Source organism: Artemia franciscana, chromosome 6, assembly GCF_032884065.1.
Source record: "Artemia franciscana chromosome 6, ASM3288406v1, whole genome shotgun sequence".
NCBI lineage: Eukaryota > Metazoa > Arthropoda > Branchiopoda > Anostraca > Artemiidae > Artemia > Artemia franciscana.
The window spans coordinates 31,629,659-31,646,640 of record NC_088868.1 but is presented as its reverse complement, the minus strand read 5'-3'; the positions used below and the strand labels follow the sequence as shown (position 1 = coordinate 31,646,640).

General features: G+C 36.9%; 1 protein-coding gene across 4 annotated transcripts in view; it reads right to left on the bottom strand.

Moving 5' to 3' along the window:
* Positions 1-16,982, bottom strand: part of LOC136028317 (uncharacterized) — a 79,431-nt gene that overhangs the window by 55,653 nt on the left and 6,796 nt on the right. For all 4 annotated transcript variants that reach the window (XM_065706083.1, XM_065706082.1, XM_065706084.1 and 1 more), the window contains exons 3-4: positions 8,613-8,740; positions 764-968 (exon numbers count right to left, since the gene is read on the bottom strand). In XM_065706083.1, the coding sequence (XP_065562155.1) occupies positions 764-968; positions 8,613-8,740 (333 nt within the window). The remainder of the gene's footprint in view (positions 1-763; positions 969-8,612; positions 8,741-16,982) is intronic.

The following is a 16,982-nucleotide window of genomic DNA, read 5'->3' as shown; positions in this document are numbered from 1 at the left end:
CTTTTTATCTGCATTTTTACGGCCAATTTAAGAGTTGGAGATTTTTTCCTTTGGGGGGGAGGGGTATAGGTCAGACAATTTTGTTTGGGGAGGCGGTCAATTTGAGGACCTTAACCAAGATATAGTTTTGAGGATTCAGAATTACACATGCATTTACATACAAGAAGGAAAAACAATATTTTTAATCAGTATTGATATAACAGATTCAAAGTCAATCCACAGATTCAGATTCAATCGGTATCTCTCCATATAATAGAAACAAATGATTACTGACAAAAAGGCCCAATATAAATTAAACAGTCATACGCATGCACGACTTCAACTACAATATGTGAACCAGTAAACTGTTTGACTTACTCGTCTCCCAGTCAAAAGGTCCACAGGCACTAGTCCAAAAAAGTCCCATAAGCGGCATAGCAGTATTGAATGAAATTAAAACGACTAGGAACAGTGGCATGAATTGGAGGAGGGCATTTGCCCCTTCTTAACTTTCTACCCCCTCCACCCCTCCTAGATTTTGAAAAACAGTTTTGTTGCCATTCTCATTTGAAAATATCCTTTTCGGTATTTCTTTAAGACAATTGAAAAAAGACAACAAAACCGTCACCCTTGTTTTGAAAAATCGATTTTGCCCCCCCCCCAATGTTCGTAAATTAACACCGCTGACTTGAACGGTTTTAGGCAGTTTGGAGCCCACGGAGATCTTAACACTTAATAATTGGTTGGAATATCTGAGTTAGAAAAATAGGATAGAGAAACTTACCATTCCGTTTGAGTAAGAAGAGAAGCTAGAATTCTCCAAAATCTGTGCAGTGGCAACCGTTATTGCCACAAAATGAATGGCTGTAAACACTGATAGACAAATTTTAATATCAAGATCAGGGTAAGGATCGAAGGCAAAATAGAAGTTCACCACGGCTGTAGAAAACGATAGCAAAGTGATCAAAACATAGAAAATGAACAGGGCACTAAAAAAAAGAAAATTGATTAAAAACTTAATTGGAACAGTTTTAAAAAGAATCCAATATGGGTAAAATTTACAATAAAAAAAAGAACGTGGCATTGGACTTTACGGTCCCTACCGGTGGCGCTGATCTCCGTTTTTGGCCCTTCAGCCAGGACGTGCAAGGAGGGGGCAGCCATCTTGTCCTTTCACAAAGGCTTTCTGTTTACCTTCCTTAGTTTCTCCGCCTATTTAGAACTGAGTCGACTCCGGCTAAGCTTACAGAGTCACGCCAATGACCTCTGTTCAGCATCAAACAACCAGCAACACTATGACTTGAACCCCCGTCCTCAGGGACAAACGATTTCAAGTTTAGCGTGCCAGCCACGCAGCTAGGACTTGGCTAGGACGGCTCTAAATCTATCAGGAGCTAATTAAAGAGAACAAATTTAAATTCGGTTGATAGAGTTCAGGCAAATTTTTCAAAAGTAGGAGGATGAAAAGACCAAAAGCTTCTTGTGAACCTTCACAAGCGAACACACGTGGCTATACTTCAAATGTATTATATTTAAATAGTCACATAATCTGGTCTGTCATCAAGAAAGAGCCCAACCCTGGAATGGCATTTCTAACAACTTAAGATGGTATCGACTTTCGATTAACGACTTTCAATTTCGATCTTTTTTTTCACTTTCAATTAACGACTAAGTACTGCACTTTTATGATTGTTCTAAAAAAACTGATGATCACTAAATTAAAACTACGTTAATGTAGCTTTTAACGCAAGAAAATTAAGATAACATTTTAGTCGTCTGCATAATTAATACTCCAAAGTTTGTCTATGTGTTTAAAAAGTTGGGAGGAGGTCCATTCAGTTAAAATTCTGGGTTGTATTTATCTAATTAAGCAAACAATAATTGTTAATACGTATATCGTTATTTTTTTTGAAAACAGCAGTGATTTTCTAAAAAAATTGGCGTAATACTATATTCTGGTTAGGGCACGACTTTAGTAAAATTCATTTCCCCCTCTCAGTTTCCTTAATAGTTTCCATAAATTTTCTGCTGGTTGAAATCAGAGGCCCCTGAAGGTTGAAATCCTTGAGCACAAGTAGAAAGTGTTTTCAAACGCAAATTATTTATTGACAAGTCAGTTGATTCAGAGCTTTTAGGGAAAGACATTTGCCTTGCTTTGAACATAGTCTTGGATTCTTAATTGTTTCGCATTGAATATTACGTATTGCGGCAGTACAATTACAATAAGGGAACCGATAAGACATACTAGGGAACCGATCCTCATGTGGTTATCATTGTTTGTTTTATAAGATTATTCGTCACAAGAGAATTTTTCGTTTCCCGGTGTGAGAAAAATTACAAAGATAGGTCCCGACTTTCGGAAAATTCGTTTAAGGCCTTAATCAATCTTTGAAAAAAAAATTCCGTGTGAATGACGTCACAAATACCTGGACGTCCACTGTGCTGATGATTTTAATTTCTACAGAAAGTAAAATAAAAAGAAAGTAAAGTTGTTTTACAAAGTCATCACAAAAATCTGTCTTTCTTTTTGCATAGCGAAGCTCGGTCTACGGGTACTTATTCCTTTTAAGCGACCAGCCCGGTTTGGGAGAGTATCCAAAGACCCTATTGGCAAAAATAGAAGCGGGAAAGGACTTAAGAGCCACTACCATAGATGAAAATAGTAAAGTTACCAAATACATAAGCTTAAAGTGCTGCAAAAAAAGTTAAAAATGAAAGAACGAGATTTTCCAAACCAGGAACTAAATTATAAATATTAATTTGAATTAATAGGAAACAGTAAAGTAACGGCGAAACAATACAATACAGATATAAAAGAAACGTAAATAAAAAGAGAATATACATTTAATATTTAATATACGTTAGTATAAATCTTATATTATATTTCTAGGTAATTAAAGCACACTAGGGTTTAACCATCATTATATACAAAAGATGACCAAGGGAATTAGGGAGAGGGCTAATCCAATCAAACCCTACTACCTAACAGGCTAAACGGGTTCTACTACCAAACGGGCTGAAAAACTTGTCGTCCTTGACCAGTTTGAAACCTACAGTCTAATGTCCCTGGTTTTAAGGGGATTTAATGTAAATAATTTCTTAGAACACACTGCTTTTTCATTTAAAGAATACAAGAAATGAAAATATAGAGAAAAAGGGTATAATATTTTAAACAAAGCTGTGGACAAAATAAAAAAAAACGAAAAGCAAAAAACTTTAAATTATAAAGATATTCAAATATTTTAAATTCATGTTACGCATCAACGGAAAGAAAAATGAATTAAGCTAAATTAAAAAACAACATCTAAAGAAAATAAAAAAAACAATAAATAAAAAAATATCAGTTCAATAGGGACAAATCCTTTTATTTGACGGTAAAACAACAATTGTATTTGTATACAGCGGCCGTCTTCAGCTGATAAACTTTCAGTTCACTTTATCTGATGAAGACAGCAGCTTTATATATCCCACTTATTTTAAATTCATGTCCCGCATCAACGGAAAGAAAAATGAATTAAGCTAAATTAAAAAAAAACATCTAAAGAAAATAAAAAAAAAAATAAATGAAAAAATATCAGTTCAATAGGGACAAATCCTTTTACTTGATGGTAAAACAACAATTGTATTTGTATACAGCGGCCGTCTTCAGCTGATAAACTTTCAGTTCACTTTATCTGATGAAGACAGCAGCTTTATATATCCCACTTATTTTAAATTCATGGCCCGCATCAACGGAAAGAAAAATGAATTAAGCTAAATTAAAAAAAAACATATAAAGAAAATAAAAAAACAATAAATAAAAAAATATCAGTTCAATAGGGACAAATCCTTTTATTTGACGGTAAAACAACAATTGTTTTTGTATACAGCGGCCGTCTTCAGCTGATAAACTTTCAGTTCACTTTATCTGATGAAGACAGCAGCTTTATATAAAACCAAAATATCCAGAATACTATCAAATAAAAGGTTTTGTCCCAACTGACTTGTTTTTACGTCACGAAAAGGCAGCGCGGTCTCTGAAAATACCCCTTTTCTCTATATTTTCATTCGTTAAATTTTGTGAACTTAATGTAAACAAGAGCTAGTAGCTCATATGGCACTTGTGTCGAGGTCGGAAGAGTCTAGAGCTCATATAGCATGAGCTCTAGCGAAATTCAAAGAATCAATAAATTGATTTAAAAGGAAAATCAGAGGCTTAATGGCGATCGGGATTCGCAATAAGAGCTCTGAGACACGAAGTCCTTCTAAATATCAAAATTCATTCAGATCTGATCACCCATTCGTAACTTAAAAATTTCTCATTTTTAACAATTTTTCCTCTTCCTCCAGCCCCTAAGATGGTTGAATCAGGGAATCGACTGTTATCAAGTCAATTTGTGCAGGTCCCTGACACGCCTACCAATTTTCATCGTCCTAGTACGTCCAGAAGCACTGAACTCGCCAAAGCACTGGGAGCCCCCTAACTCCCCCAAAGGGAGCGGATCCGTTCCAATTATGTCGATCACGTATCTAAAACTTGCGCTTATTCCTCCAATCAATTTTCATCCCGATCTCTCCTCTCTAAGCGTTTCCAAGATTTCCGGTTTCAAAGATTTCTGTTTCCCCCCTCCAGCCCCTATGTCCTCAGATCTGATCCGAAATAAAAATGGAGCTTCTGATACATAAGATCTTTCTATATATCAATTTTCATTAAGATCCTATCACCCGTTCGTAAGATAAAGATACCTCGATTTTCACGTTTTCCAAGATTTCCAGTTTCCCCCTCATACTCCCCCCAATATCACCGGATCTGGTCGGGATTTAAATAAGAGCTCTGAAGCACAGGCTCCTTCTAAATATCAATTTCATTAAGATCAGATCACCCGTTCGTAAGTTACAAATACTAATTTTTTCTAATTTTTCCAAAATACCCCCCCCCCTACCAACTCCCACAAAGAGAGCGTATCTGGTCCGGTTATGTCAGTCACGTATCTTGGACTTGTGCTTATTCTTCCCACCAAGTTTCATCCTGATCTCTCCACTCTAAGTGTTTTCCCAGATTCCCGGTCCCCTCCCCCAACTCCCGTCAATGACACTGAATTCTGTCGGGATTCAAAATATGAGATCTGAGTTACGAGACCCTTCTAAGTGTGAAATCTCAATAAGATTCCGATCACTCCTTCGTAAGTTAAAAATACCTATCTTTTTCTAATTCTTCAGAATTAACCCTCCCCCAACTCCCCCAAAGAGAGCAGATCCGTTCTGGTTATGTCAATCACGTATCTAGGACTTGTGCTTATTTTTCCCATCAAGTTTCATCCCGATACCTACACCCTAAGCGTTTTCCCAGATTTTAGGTTTCCCTCTCCAACTCCCCCCAATGTCACCAGATCCGGTCAGGATTAAAAATAAGAGCTCTGAGACACAATATCCTTCTAAATATCAAATTTCATTAAGATCCGATTATACCTTCGTAAGTTAAAAATACCTCATTTTTTCGAATTTTTCCAAATTAAGAGTCCTTCCACTCCCCCTCCCCCCAAAGATAGTCGAATCGGGGAAACGACTATTTCTAATTTAATATAGTTGTTCCCTGATACACCAGCGAAATTTTATCGTCCTAGCTTATCTGGAAGTGCCTAAACTAGCAAAACTGGGAGAGACAGACCGACAGACCGAGAGAATTTGCGATCGCTATTTGTCACTTGGTAAATAACAAGTTCCATAAAAACTGTGTGGACAGACATTGCTCTTAATGAGTAAATGAAGAAAATAAATAATCAAAAATAAATACAACACTTACTACAGTGGGTAGACAGAAGAACCCTGAAAGGAACAGAAATTAAAACAAATAATCCATTCAAAGAATAACCATTGCTACAAATAATAATTGGCCAACAGCCAACTACTATATACATATACTACATAAATACAAAAACTACTAAAGTGGTTAGACAGAAGAACCCAAAAAGGAACAGAAATTAGAACAAATAATCAATTCAAAGAACAATTATTGCCACAAACAATACTGGGCCTACAGCCACCCTCCCCCAATACCCAAGAACAGAGCGTCATTTGCGCATTACTGAAAGAAAATGTATTTTAAACTATTTCTCTTTGATCCTTACAACATGGGATCATCAAAAATTACTGAGACTTCCAGTGTATTAAATTTGTACCAAAAAATCTTTCTTTTAAATAAAACCTATTCAAATGTACAAAAAATCTCCGTTTTATCAATATGGGAAGTCGAAAATACAGCAGAACAAACAAATTGTATCAAAAATTGGTAAAGCTCATTTTAAAAATAGTATTTAAGAATCAATTTGTGTACATGTTTGAATGAAATAATTTTGAAAAAAAAGTATTACTTAACAGTAGTAAAATCCAAATGAAACTCACAAGTGTTATTATTCCAAGAAAATTATCTCTTGTAATCATAGTTATCATCGGGACTTCTTTCTTTTCCTTTTTTTTATCAAAACACACTGCTCCAAAACTATCGTTTCAGTGAAGTGAAAATGAAAGTTGAGCCTTTTAGAGTGTTTGAGAGGGAGAAAGGGGAGGGCAGCACTATTTTTGGTGGTAGCTTCTCTTCCTAAGCTATTCTAAGCAAGCTATTCTAAGCAATAAGCTATTATTGCTAAGCTAAGCAAGATGCTATTCTAATTGTATGATCAATATCTACTCTAACTTCTGTCTTATAAATTTAACCTCGATTATTTATTATAATTTCTGTTTCTTTTAAGATTCCTTCACAACAGTACCCAGTTATATGTATTTTTGATTTTTTTAATAATATAACCAGTGACAGAGCGATACGAAAGCTCTTCCGATTCCAATTTCACTTCAACGTCGCGAATTAGATAGAATTCCTTCAAAAATTTGGGTTCCTAGATGATTATTTTTATCAACACTTATTGAGGGGCTGAAAGGTGTCGTAAGCCCCTGTAAATAAGTTAAGTTTTTTGTTATTTAGTTTCTCTTTGCTTTTAATTATTTAAAAAACGGTTTCCCGAAAACGTTTTTCACGAAAAAGTAAAAAGCTGAATTAAAATTTAAAACAAGAAGAAACAAATTCATATAATGAGTTAAACTTAAAATGAACAAAATCTACTATGAATGGATAAATGAAATCTAAAAATTATAAGATGAATAACCGAGTCAAACATAACACAAAACAGATATTACCACAAATAACAGCGGGCTTATCGCTCCCTTATACCGCCTCAGGCTAATGGTCAGTAAGGTGAATCTAAACATTAGCAAGTCAAAATTTTTCATTTTCACCAAATAATTTCACCAAGTACTGACAATTTATAACTTTGCTATAGTCAACCAAAAATGGCAGTGGGTCCTTGAAAGAGGAGGGAAAAGCTAGAGGAGGAATATAAAATTTGAGGAAATGCCAACTACAAGGCAAGGAGAAATGAGTGGTACTCTATATAAATCCAAGGGAAGAAGGAGTGGAGCTTTAATAATTGGAGCTCTAGGTAGACGAGGAGCATGCACTACTAATTTGATCTCAAGAGGTTAGAAATAGAACTGAGAAAGGAGTCGAGGTCTAAATATATTCAAGAGTGGAACTCCAAATAATTCCAAGGGAAGGCGAAAGGAGTGGAACTCTAAATGGGAGTGGAGCTCTAGATAGGCGAGGACCAAACACCGGAATTTTGACTTCAAGGGATTTTGAATAGGAGGGAGAAAGGATTGGAGCTCTAAAAGAAGTGGAGCTTTGAGTAGACAAGAAGCGTTCAACACTATTTTAGCCTCAAAAGGTTTGGAGTAGGAGGGAGAAAGGAATGACATTCTAGATACATTTTAGATTGAAGCTCCAAAGAACTCCGAGGGAAGTAGAAAGGAGTGAGGCTCTAAACCGGAGTGGAGCTCTAGGTAGACGATGAGCGTGCACCACTATTTTGACAGCAAGAGGTTTCGAATAGGAGGGAGAAAGGATTGGAGCTCTAAAAAGGAGTAGAGCTCTGAGTAGCCGAAGAGCATTCAACACTACGTTAACCTCAAAAGGTTTAGAGTAGGAGGGAGAAAGGGGGGATGTTTTAGATAGATTTTAGATTGAAGCTCCAGAGAACTTTAGGGGAAGTAGAAAGGAGTAAAGCTCTAAACAGTAGTGGAACTCTAGAAAGAAGAGCAGCGTGCACCGCTATTTTGACCTCAAGGGGTTTTGAATAGGAGGAAGAAAGGAGTGGAGCTCTAAATAGATTTTGGAGCGGAGCTCTAAATAACTCCAAGGGAAGGATAAAGGAGTGGAGCCCTAGATAGACAAGGAGCTTGCAATGCTATTTCGACCTCAAAGAAATTTGAATAGAAGGGAGGAAGGAGTGAAGCTCTAAATAGAGTTTAGAGTGGAGCTCCAAATAACTCCATGGGAAGTAAAAAGAAGTGGAGCTCAAAATAGGAGTGAAGCTCTAGGCACACGAGTAGTGTGCACTGTTAATTTGGCCTCTCCTCTCAAGGAGAGAAAGGAACGGAGATCTAAATAGATTTTGGAGTGGATCTTTAAAAATCTCCGAGGGAACGAGAAAGGAGTAGCACTCCAAAAAGGAGTGAAGCTTTCGGTACACAGGGGCGTGCACCTCTATCTTGACCTCAAGGGGTTTTCTACTATGATGTATTGTTAGTAACACTTTACTTACTTCGGGGTGGTATCTCTACCAGTTCTATTTAAAATGACAGAAGCAATTCCAGCACACGCAGCAAAGACCCCAAAAACACCAGCAAGAATCGCTAGGCTGGTATTACTTCCTTTAAAGTAAGATCCTACCTGAAAAATATAGCTACATAAAATCGCTAAAAAATAATATACAGACAAAATTGTGTAATAACCATAAATTTGATGCTCTAACGAACTCCCAATCAACACCAGCCAATTAGAAAACAACTATTATATGAAACTCAATTTCCAGTTCTGTTAATTAACCAACAAACTTAATTTTGTCTTTATAATTATTTTTCTAAAAGTAATTATAAGGTTTTAATTCCCTTATGTTCTTTATTTTTCATTTTTCACTGTGATTTTAACTAAATGCCATGCCCTTCTTCCTCAAGCAACAGTTCTACCTTTTATTCCCCCTTCGTAATCAAATGTTTTGCTCAATATACTATGTCTCTTTTTTCATTTCTGTTCCGGTAGTGTATTGATAGACTCCTATAAGCCACGATTTAAAGACCTGAGGATTTTTTTTCACGTTCATTTTTCTTTTTTCCTTCTTTTATTTATTGGTTATGATTATATTTTGCCCATCATTTTCTAACCCGACAGTATCATAAAGGGAGGGGGATCTCTTATCCCTTTGATAATGCAACATCCCCCTTCAAGGAAAAAATAATGCCTTCAACTCAAATTAACTTGTTTGACCGGTTTACTGGTGTGCTGACTAGAAGCATAAGGGATGTTGCCAATTGAAGTTAAATTACAACTGCATTTTTTGGAAAGTGAGGGGTTTAGTATTCCTTCCCTTACATGTAAGTCTTCGTCTCATGTTTTTCTAAGCTAGATTTTTTCTCCTGTGCAGCTATTATAGCAAAATGTTCAACAGTGGCGTTGACCCAATCATCGTCTGAAAAAGCAATTAAGGACTTGAAGGAACGCTTGATTTCAGTTTCAACTGATCAATCTTCGGTCAAAGCGCACCAGGCTAGTGTGTCTTCCAAGATCGATATTGTTATGACCGACATAAAGTCAATTAGGCAAAGCATAGCAGATAAGGATGCTGAAATAGTAGAACTGTGGTCTTCTGTCGAAAGCCATCAAGCTGAGCGTGCAAAGCTCAAAAAAATTACTTGAACTAGAAGTTAAGGATCGTCAACTAAATTTAATTGCTCATGGCTTGCCAAATGAAAGATCAGGCCAATCTCTCAGCAAAAATATCGAGACATTATTCAAAGAGAAATTAGAGATTGACAAAGATATTCCTCTTAAAAAGTGTACCGCATAAAGAGTTTTAGCACAATTACAGTTAGAAACAACAAACAAGCTGGAGTATCCCCTGTGCTTATTTCTTGTGTGAATGATTCAGACTTGCAAATGCTATTGGGAAATGTAAGCACACTTAAAGGACGCGGTAGGAGAATATGTACTGATCTGCCTTCTTCACTACCTGGCCTACTTAATGAGGTTTTGGCTAAGACACGTGATCTTAAAGCTCAACAAATATCCAAGTTACGCGAGTGAAAACAATCCGGTGCCAGACTATTGCTGCAAACTAGAAACGATATTACTGGTCAATGGGTAACATACGACGAATGCTGATATCGGTTGCATATATTTCTATATAATAATTTGTCAGATTGATTATGCTCTTTTGTTCAGTACTAGCTGTTGGGGTGGCGCTTCGCGCCCCCCCAAGCCCCCCCCCGCGCGCGTAAGTCGTTACGCGCCATATTAGTTACGCGCCATTGTAGTTGTGTCCCTGTGTCCCACCTGTGAATATAGATAGATTTATATATGTTTCAAACTACGTAAAAATTGCGAATATACAACATTCTTGGCTTTCCCACTACTGGGAGCTTTCCGTTTCCAATTGCCAGCAATTGATCTGAAAATGTTTGACCAGAGTCATCGTTTTGCAATCGGACACGCATATTTGTAGTTAATTTTAATATTTTTACGTGTGCCCATAAATTAGAATTTTTCAGGCAAGCATTCATTTCGTCTGCAGGAGTTAAACTACGTAAAAATTGCGAATATACAACATTCTTGGCTTTCCCATTGTCTGTGCATATACAAAGCCGTATGTACTAATAATGACGTCATATGCAAACGCTCTTTTTACAAACAAACAAACATGCATACACACAACTCGTTTTTATATAGATAGATAGATAGATAGATACAATACAAATTAACTGCGTAAAACTTGCGAATATACAACATTCTTCGCTGTCCAATTGTCGCTGCATATAAACAGATTGTCAGGTTTACCGACCCTCGAAAATGCAACGTACAATTGTCCATGGGAAAAATAATCAGTATTAAGATCTATACCACATTTTTCTAATGATTGACCTTGATCTTTGTTAATGGTGATTGCAAATGCTAATCGAATTTGGAATTGCAATCTTTTAAATTGAAAAGGCAGATCCGTTGGAATCATGGGAATGCGAGGAATAAGAATTACCGTCATTTATAACTGCATCTCGCAAATGAATGTATTGTTCAGAGCGGAGCTTGGTCTGATTCAGGCGGATATATAGCAAACGTTCTGATTCAATTTTAGCATACATATCAACGACAAATTGGTGAAACAATTCACGGCATTTTAAAATATAATTTTCTTCATCCTGCCGAATCATTAGTCTATAGGAATAATAATGCATTGCACTGCATTTCTTATTCATTTCTTTGTTAGTGGCTGGATTCATCAATTTAATATATTAAAGTGATAGCCGTCGGCTCCATCCCAAAAAATGATAGGATATTGTAGGGCATCGTAGCATCGATGAGTTTCAGCAATTCTTAACAACTGAGCGTTTCGCTTATGAAGAATAATATCTCGAGGTAAAAACTGATCACCGACCATAACGATTGCCACTTCGTCGATAGTTGGATCATTGTATCTACGCACATGTTGGCCAGGAGGCGTTTTGTCAGCGGAAATAACAATTTTATGCGTATCAGTAGGCATCAAATCGATGGTTGTTTTGAACAGACGCACTAAATTATTATTTTCGTGGAAAAGATGTTGCAATTGGGAAACGATTGTCCTTTCAACGTTGGGAGAAATTTCGCAACGTGCATTCAATTCAGAATTTCTATCACTGATGAAGTACAATTGTAAAAATTTATGATTCTCGCCTGAGAATGGTAGAAGGGACCCTGCTCTATGATAAATTTGCCCTTTTACTTTGAAAGTAGACATAAATTGATCTGGATTTTCGATTTGGGCTCCAAACGACGTCATTTGGAAACATGAGTTGTATTTTCTGATTTGTGACAAAAAACGCTTAGATTCTGACGTAGTTCCAGTAAGGAAAGTCTTCAATGGCTCTGGTGGTGCAGCCAATAGAGGAAGTTTAACTTTTCCTGAGGCGCAACACATTCCCATTGTTTCACCATTGAATTTCAAGGCCTTGCAATAGGGACAAATTTTAGACATTGTCCCGATTTGAACACATCTACTCAAGCTATAATCATCGACTGGGCTGTACCTGAATGCCAGGCGATAACTTTCAGGTTGCTCTGATTCCTCGGCACGCTTTCTTTTCTTACTTTCTCTATCAGCAGCAAGCCTGATTTCTTGCTGTTCTTGTGATTCCTCGGCACGCTTTCTTTTCTTACTTTCTCTATCAGCAGCAAGCCTGATTTCTTGCTGTTTTTGTGATTCCTCGGCACGCCTTCTTTTTTCACTTTCTCTTTTAGCAGCAAGTCTGCTTTCGCGTTGCTCTGGTAGTTCCTCGGCACGCTTTCTGTTCTTTCTTTCTCTATCAGCCTCAAGCCTGTTTCCTTGCTGTTCTTTTGATTCCTCGGCACGCTTTCTTTTCTGACTTTCTCTATCAGCAGCAAGTTTTTTGGCATAGACTCTTTGAGCATCTTCATCGGCTTTTGCCATTGTAAGTTCATCAGTCATTTTAAACTTAAACATTAATAGATTTCTACGTGAACATATATGTCTTAAATATCTTTAATGACGTCACCGTCATAGCAAAAATGACGACAACTAACTTCATGACGTCAGTCGACACAGAAACATGACGTCACCTGACAGACACACAGACAGACAACTTATTTTTATATATATAGATATAGTTTTTGCTGCTTAAGCATGTGAAGAATGATCAATTAAAGTACCCTACTTGAAAAAGAAGTGCATTTATCTCGTTGTCTGTATTCTTCTTTATTTTGTTTCCTTTCTTTTAGCTCTTTTGTTTCTTACATCGACCTTCAAAACTTGAAAATGTTTCGGAAACTAAAACATTATTCCTCTTCTTAAATTTGTTGGATTTAAATGATATACGAATATTAAATACTTCCATATGGCATTTTCAAATCCAAAATTCTAAAAATTATTTCTATGACAAATCTCTGTTAATCTTACTTCCTCGTTCGGATTGTCGGAGGTCTAGGATGTATCAAATTCCTTTTGTAAGCTCTGAAAGGTCAAGGTTTTCGATTAGATACCAAATACCCTTCATTGCTAACAATCATAAGCTGAATGATAAAATTCTGTTTGATCCATCCCAAAAATCTCAGCAAAAATCTCAGCTAAATTTAAAAAAGCAAATATTAAAGATTGTTTGCTAAAATTTTGATTATTCACCATTGATGATGGAAATTTAAATTATTTGATCTTCTTATTTGTGTGTTTGTTTTTGTATCCCTGTGTCTGGGACGGCCTCCCATGCCCCTCCAGCCTGATATTTATATATTTACTTATCTTTTATGAGTTTTTTTCTATTTTATGTGTCTTCTACCGTATTATATTTTGAAATCATTATTACGATGAGATGTTGATGTTTCTTATGTTTTTGCACTGTCCCAGCCTTACGAGCTCTGCTCTCTCTTGGGGCATAATATTGTTTGTGTATTTTTTGAGTTGAATAAAGAAAAAGTTGAAGTTGAAGTTGAAAGTTTAAGTTCTTATATGCTTTCTTTTTTCGTATTTTTTACTTATTTCCAATCCCTGCTAATCTATCTCTGAGCTCCTAGGCCTAAAATCATTAAAATTGGTTCATTTTTTTTTTTAATTATATCTTTTGCTGCATAAATTCTACAAGAACATACTGCCGCACTGTCAGCGTTTGAAACTTCAAAAGGTTTGACTTTTTTCCACTGCATCATCCCAGCCCGCCGCCAATGGGTGAGCAATAATTTTCTAATTTGAACGGTGGTGGCTGCGATGCAGCTTGCAATAGGTTGAGTGAGTTGGAGGGTAAACCCTTGAGTTGGAGGTACAGCCGTCCTGGCCGAGTGGGTTGGTGCGCTGGATTCGGGATCCCTTGTCTGAGAGGACGCGGGTTCGAATCCCAGTGTACCCAATTCTTCAGTTTGGGACGGGGGTCAGTGGCGTGACTCTGTAAGCTTAGCCAGAGTCGACCCACCTCTAAATGGGTACCTGGAGAAATCTGGGGAAGGTAAACAGGAAGGGTGTACGAAAGCATAGGATGGCTGGCCCCCAACCCCCCCCCCACTGCACTTCCTGGCTGAAGGGCCAAGAAACGGAGATCAGCACCGCCGGTTCGGACTGTAAAGTCTAATGCCGTATCCTTTACCTTTTTACCTTTTTAGACCCTTGAATTTATCACAGATTATTTCATACATTGACAGAGAGGATGAAAATACTTATGATTATTTTAAGATTAATGCTTATGATTGTATGATAAATTTATTTAATCATAAATACTTATGATTACATATATTAATAATTTACCCCCAAACAAATACCTTTCTCTTGGAATGATTACTACTAAACCAACAAAGAAGTGTCTGAGAACGGCATTTCTAGATTGCTGTAGATTTATGAGTGGTTTAGAAAACATTTCAACATTACTTCCCGATCATACGATCGATGTATTCGGTGCATGTGAAACGTCTTTAAATGAGCAATCTTCTGAGCTAGCTCATATAAATGGGCGTAAGTCGTTGTTTAAAAATAGAATAGGTAGACAGAGAGGAGGGTTGGCTTTTTTTGTAAATAATATAATACCTGTAAGAGAAGTAAATGATTATTATTACCTTATGAAGAAATGTTATTTAAATTTTCTGCTATTGAGCTAGATTCAAGTCCTTCGAAACTCGGCGCAGCCGCCGAGTTCGACTGCTACGCAATTCGTAGAAAAGTTTGATGAACTTAGCTCGCTAATGACCCGAATAAAACGTAAATTAATGATGATGGGTGACTTCAATATTGATACTAGTAATGAGCATAGGGACGTGAATTCAATGCTTTCAAATAATGTTGCCGTTGACTTTGTAACGAGTTATACGTCCGCGGGTTTGCTTCCAACATGCCAGATCCCGACGAGAATCATGGAGTCATCAGCGTCGTTAATTGATAATATTTTCACAAATTTTAAGGCACTGGGCTGTAACTTAATAGTTGAAGATACTTCTGACCATTTTATGATCTTGTGCGACCTTCCAACCGAAGGCACCGTCTCCCCCACCCCCTATACCCTCTTCTTTGAGGACCGGAAGACTGGGCGGTGCTTTGATTAATAAACTGAAAAGTTTACTGTCCCAAGTCAACCGGTACCCCTGCTTAGAATGTGACGGTGTGGACAAAGCTACTGAGTACTTCATCAACCAGTTCAAAATACTAATTAATAAGGCATGTCCTTTATCAAGCCAGCAAGCTAGGCGCTATTTTAAAACGAAGTAACCATGGATTACAGCTGCTGTTCTGTCTTCTATCCTGACCAAAAATAACCTCTTCAGAAAATCCATGGCAGATCCTACACATCAAAATCAGGCTACATTTCAGCATGACAGAAATTGTCAGACAAAGCTACTGCAACAAGCAAAGCAGTGATATTATTTTCATGAATTTCAAAACGCTGAAGAGTCCCCAAAAAAGTATAAGTTTATTATCAATAAGTACCTTGGGAAAAAGAAAATCAAAAACCTTCCGAAAGAGATATTATCACCAAAAGACAAGAAAATTGTTAAAGGAAAACAAAATATTGTTGTTGTCCTAAATGAGCACTTAGTAAATATTGGTCACGTAACATCACTTAAGGTATCAGCTCGAAGTTTACCTGATTCAGCATATTCTACTTCCATGCTACCCCTTATGGAATTGCCCTTTTTTCCTAATACCGGTGTCAGCAGAGGAATTACTGCAAGTTATATACCAACTGAAAAAGGGTCGTCAGAAGGTATGGATGGCTCGTCGACAAGTCTATTAAAACGGATAATGCCAAAATTTTTAGTTCATATTATCAACTTATGTTTTTCAAGTAGACATTTTCCAACTTGCTCCAAGTCTGCACGTGTTTTAGCCCTGCATAAGGGTGATGAGGTGAAAGATCCAACAAACTACAGGCCAATCTTGATCCTATCTTCATTTGCAAAAGTAATTGAACGATGTCTTTACAACCACATAGTGAAGTTTTTTGATAAGAAGGGATTTTTTAATGACCTTCAGTTTGGGTTTAGGAAAGGTCATAGCACCGAACATGCAAATCTGTCACTCATACAGTTTATGCCCAACACTTTGTATAAAAATAAAATTCCGGCTACTATATTTATCGATATAAAAAATGTGTTCGATATTATTTGTCATGCAATTTTGCTTTGTAAACTGGATATCTATAGTGTACGTGGACCTGCAAATTCTGTGATTGAATCATATTTAACTGGGCGCAGTCAGTTTGATGGTTGAAATGCTCCCTCTTCACTAGTTGGTATCACTGTTCAAGTAGGTGTTCCTCAGGGGTCCATACTTGGACCTCGACTCTTTCTTATTTATGTTAACGACATCAACAGGGCGCTGGACAATCTCGGGTTAAACGTTCTATTCGCTGACAATCAGGCCTGTACAGTGTGCGGTGCCGATGAAATGTCGCTTAAAAAGAATATGTTAGTAGCTTTTGAGAGGATAGAAACTTGGTTTTATGCAAATAAATTATCTATCAATATGTCAAAAACCAAGTACACTATTTTCTCCCGTACTGGTCAGTCCCTAACTGAACTTAGTTGAGTACCCATTGATGAATCTACTTATTTAGAGCGTGTATCTACAATGAGATATTTAGGTGTGCTAGTTGATCAGAATGTGAGTTGGAAGGAACACATTGCTAAATTGCAGATGAAGTTGGGAAGGAATGTTGGAATATTGCGGCATTTGAAATTTATTCCAACTTTTCACGCAATAAGATAGGTATATTCTGCCCTAGTCCGTTTTTATCTGAGTTATTGTCCCCTGATTTTTTTTTTTTTTAGTACGTTAAAAACTCGTGTAAAACCACTTCAAAGACAGCAAAATAAAGTACTGCGTATCCTAAAAACTTTCATGCCCTCCACCTTATTCACCAATTTGGAAAATTCATCCTAGCCAATAAGAGCC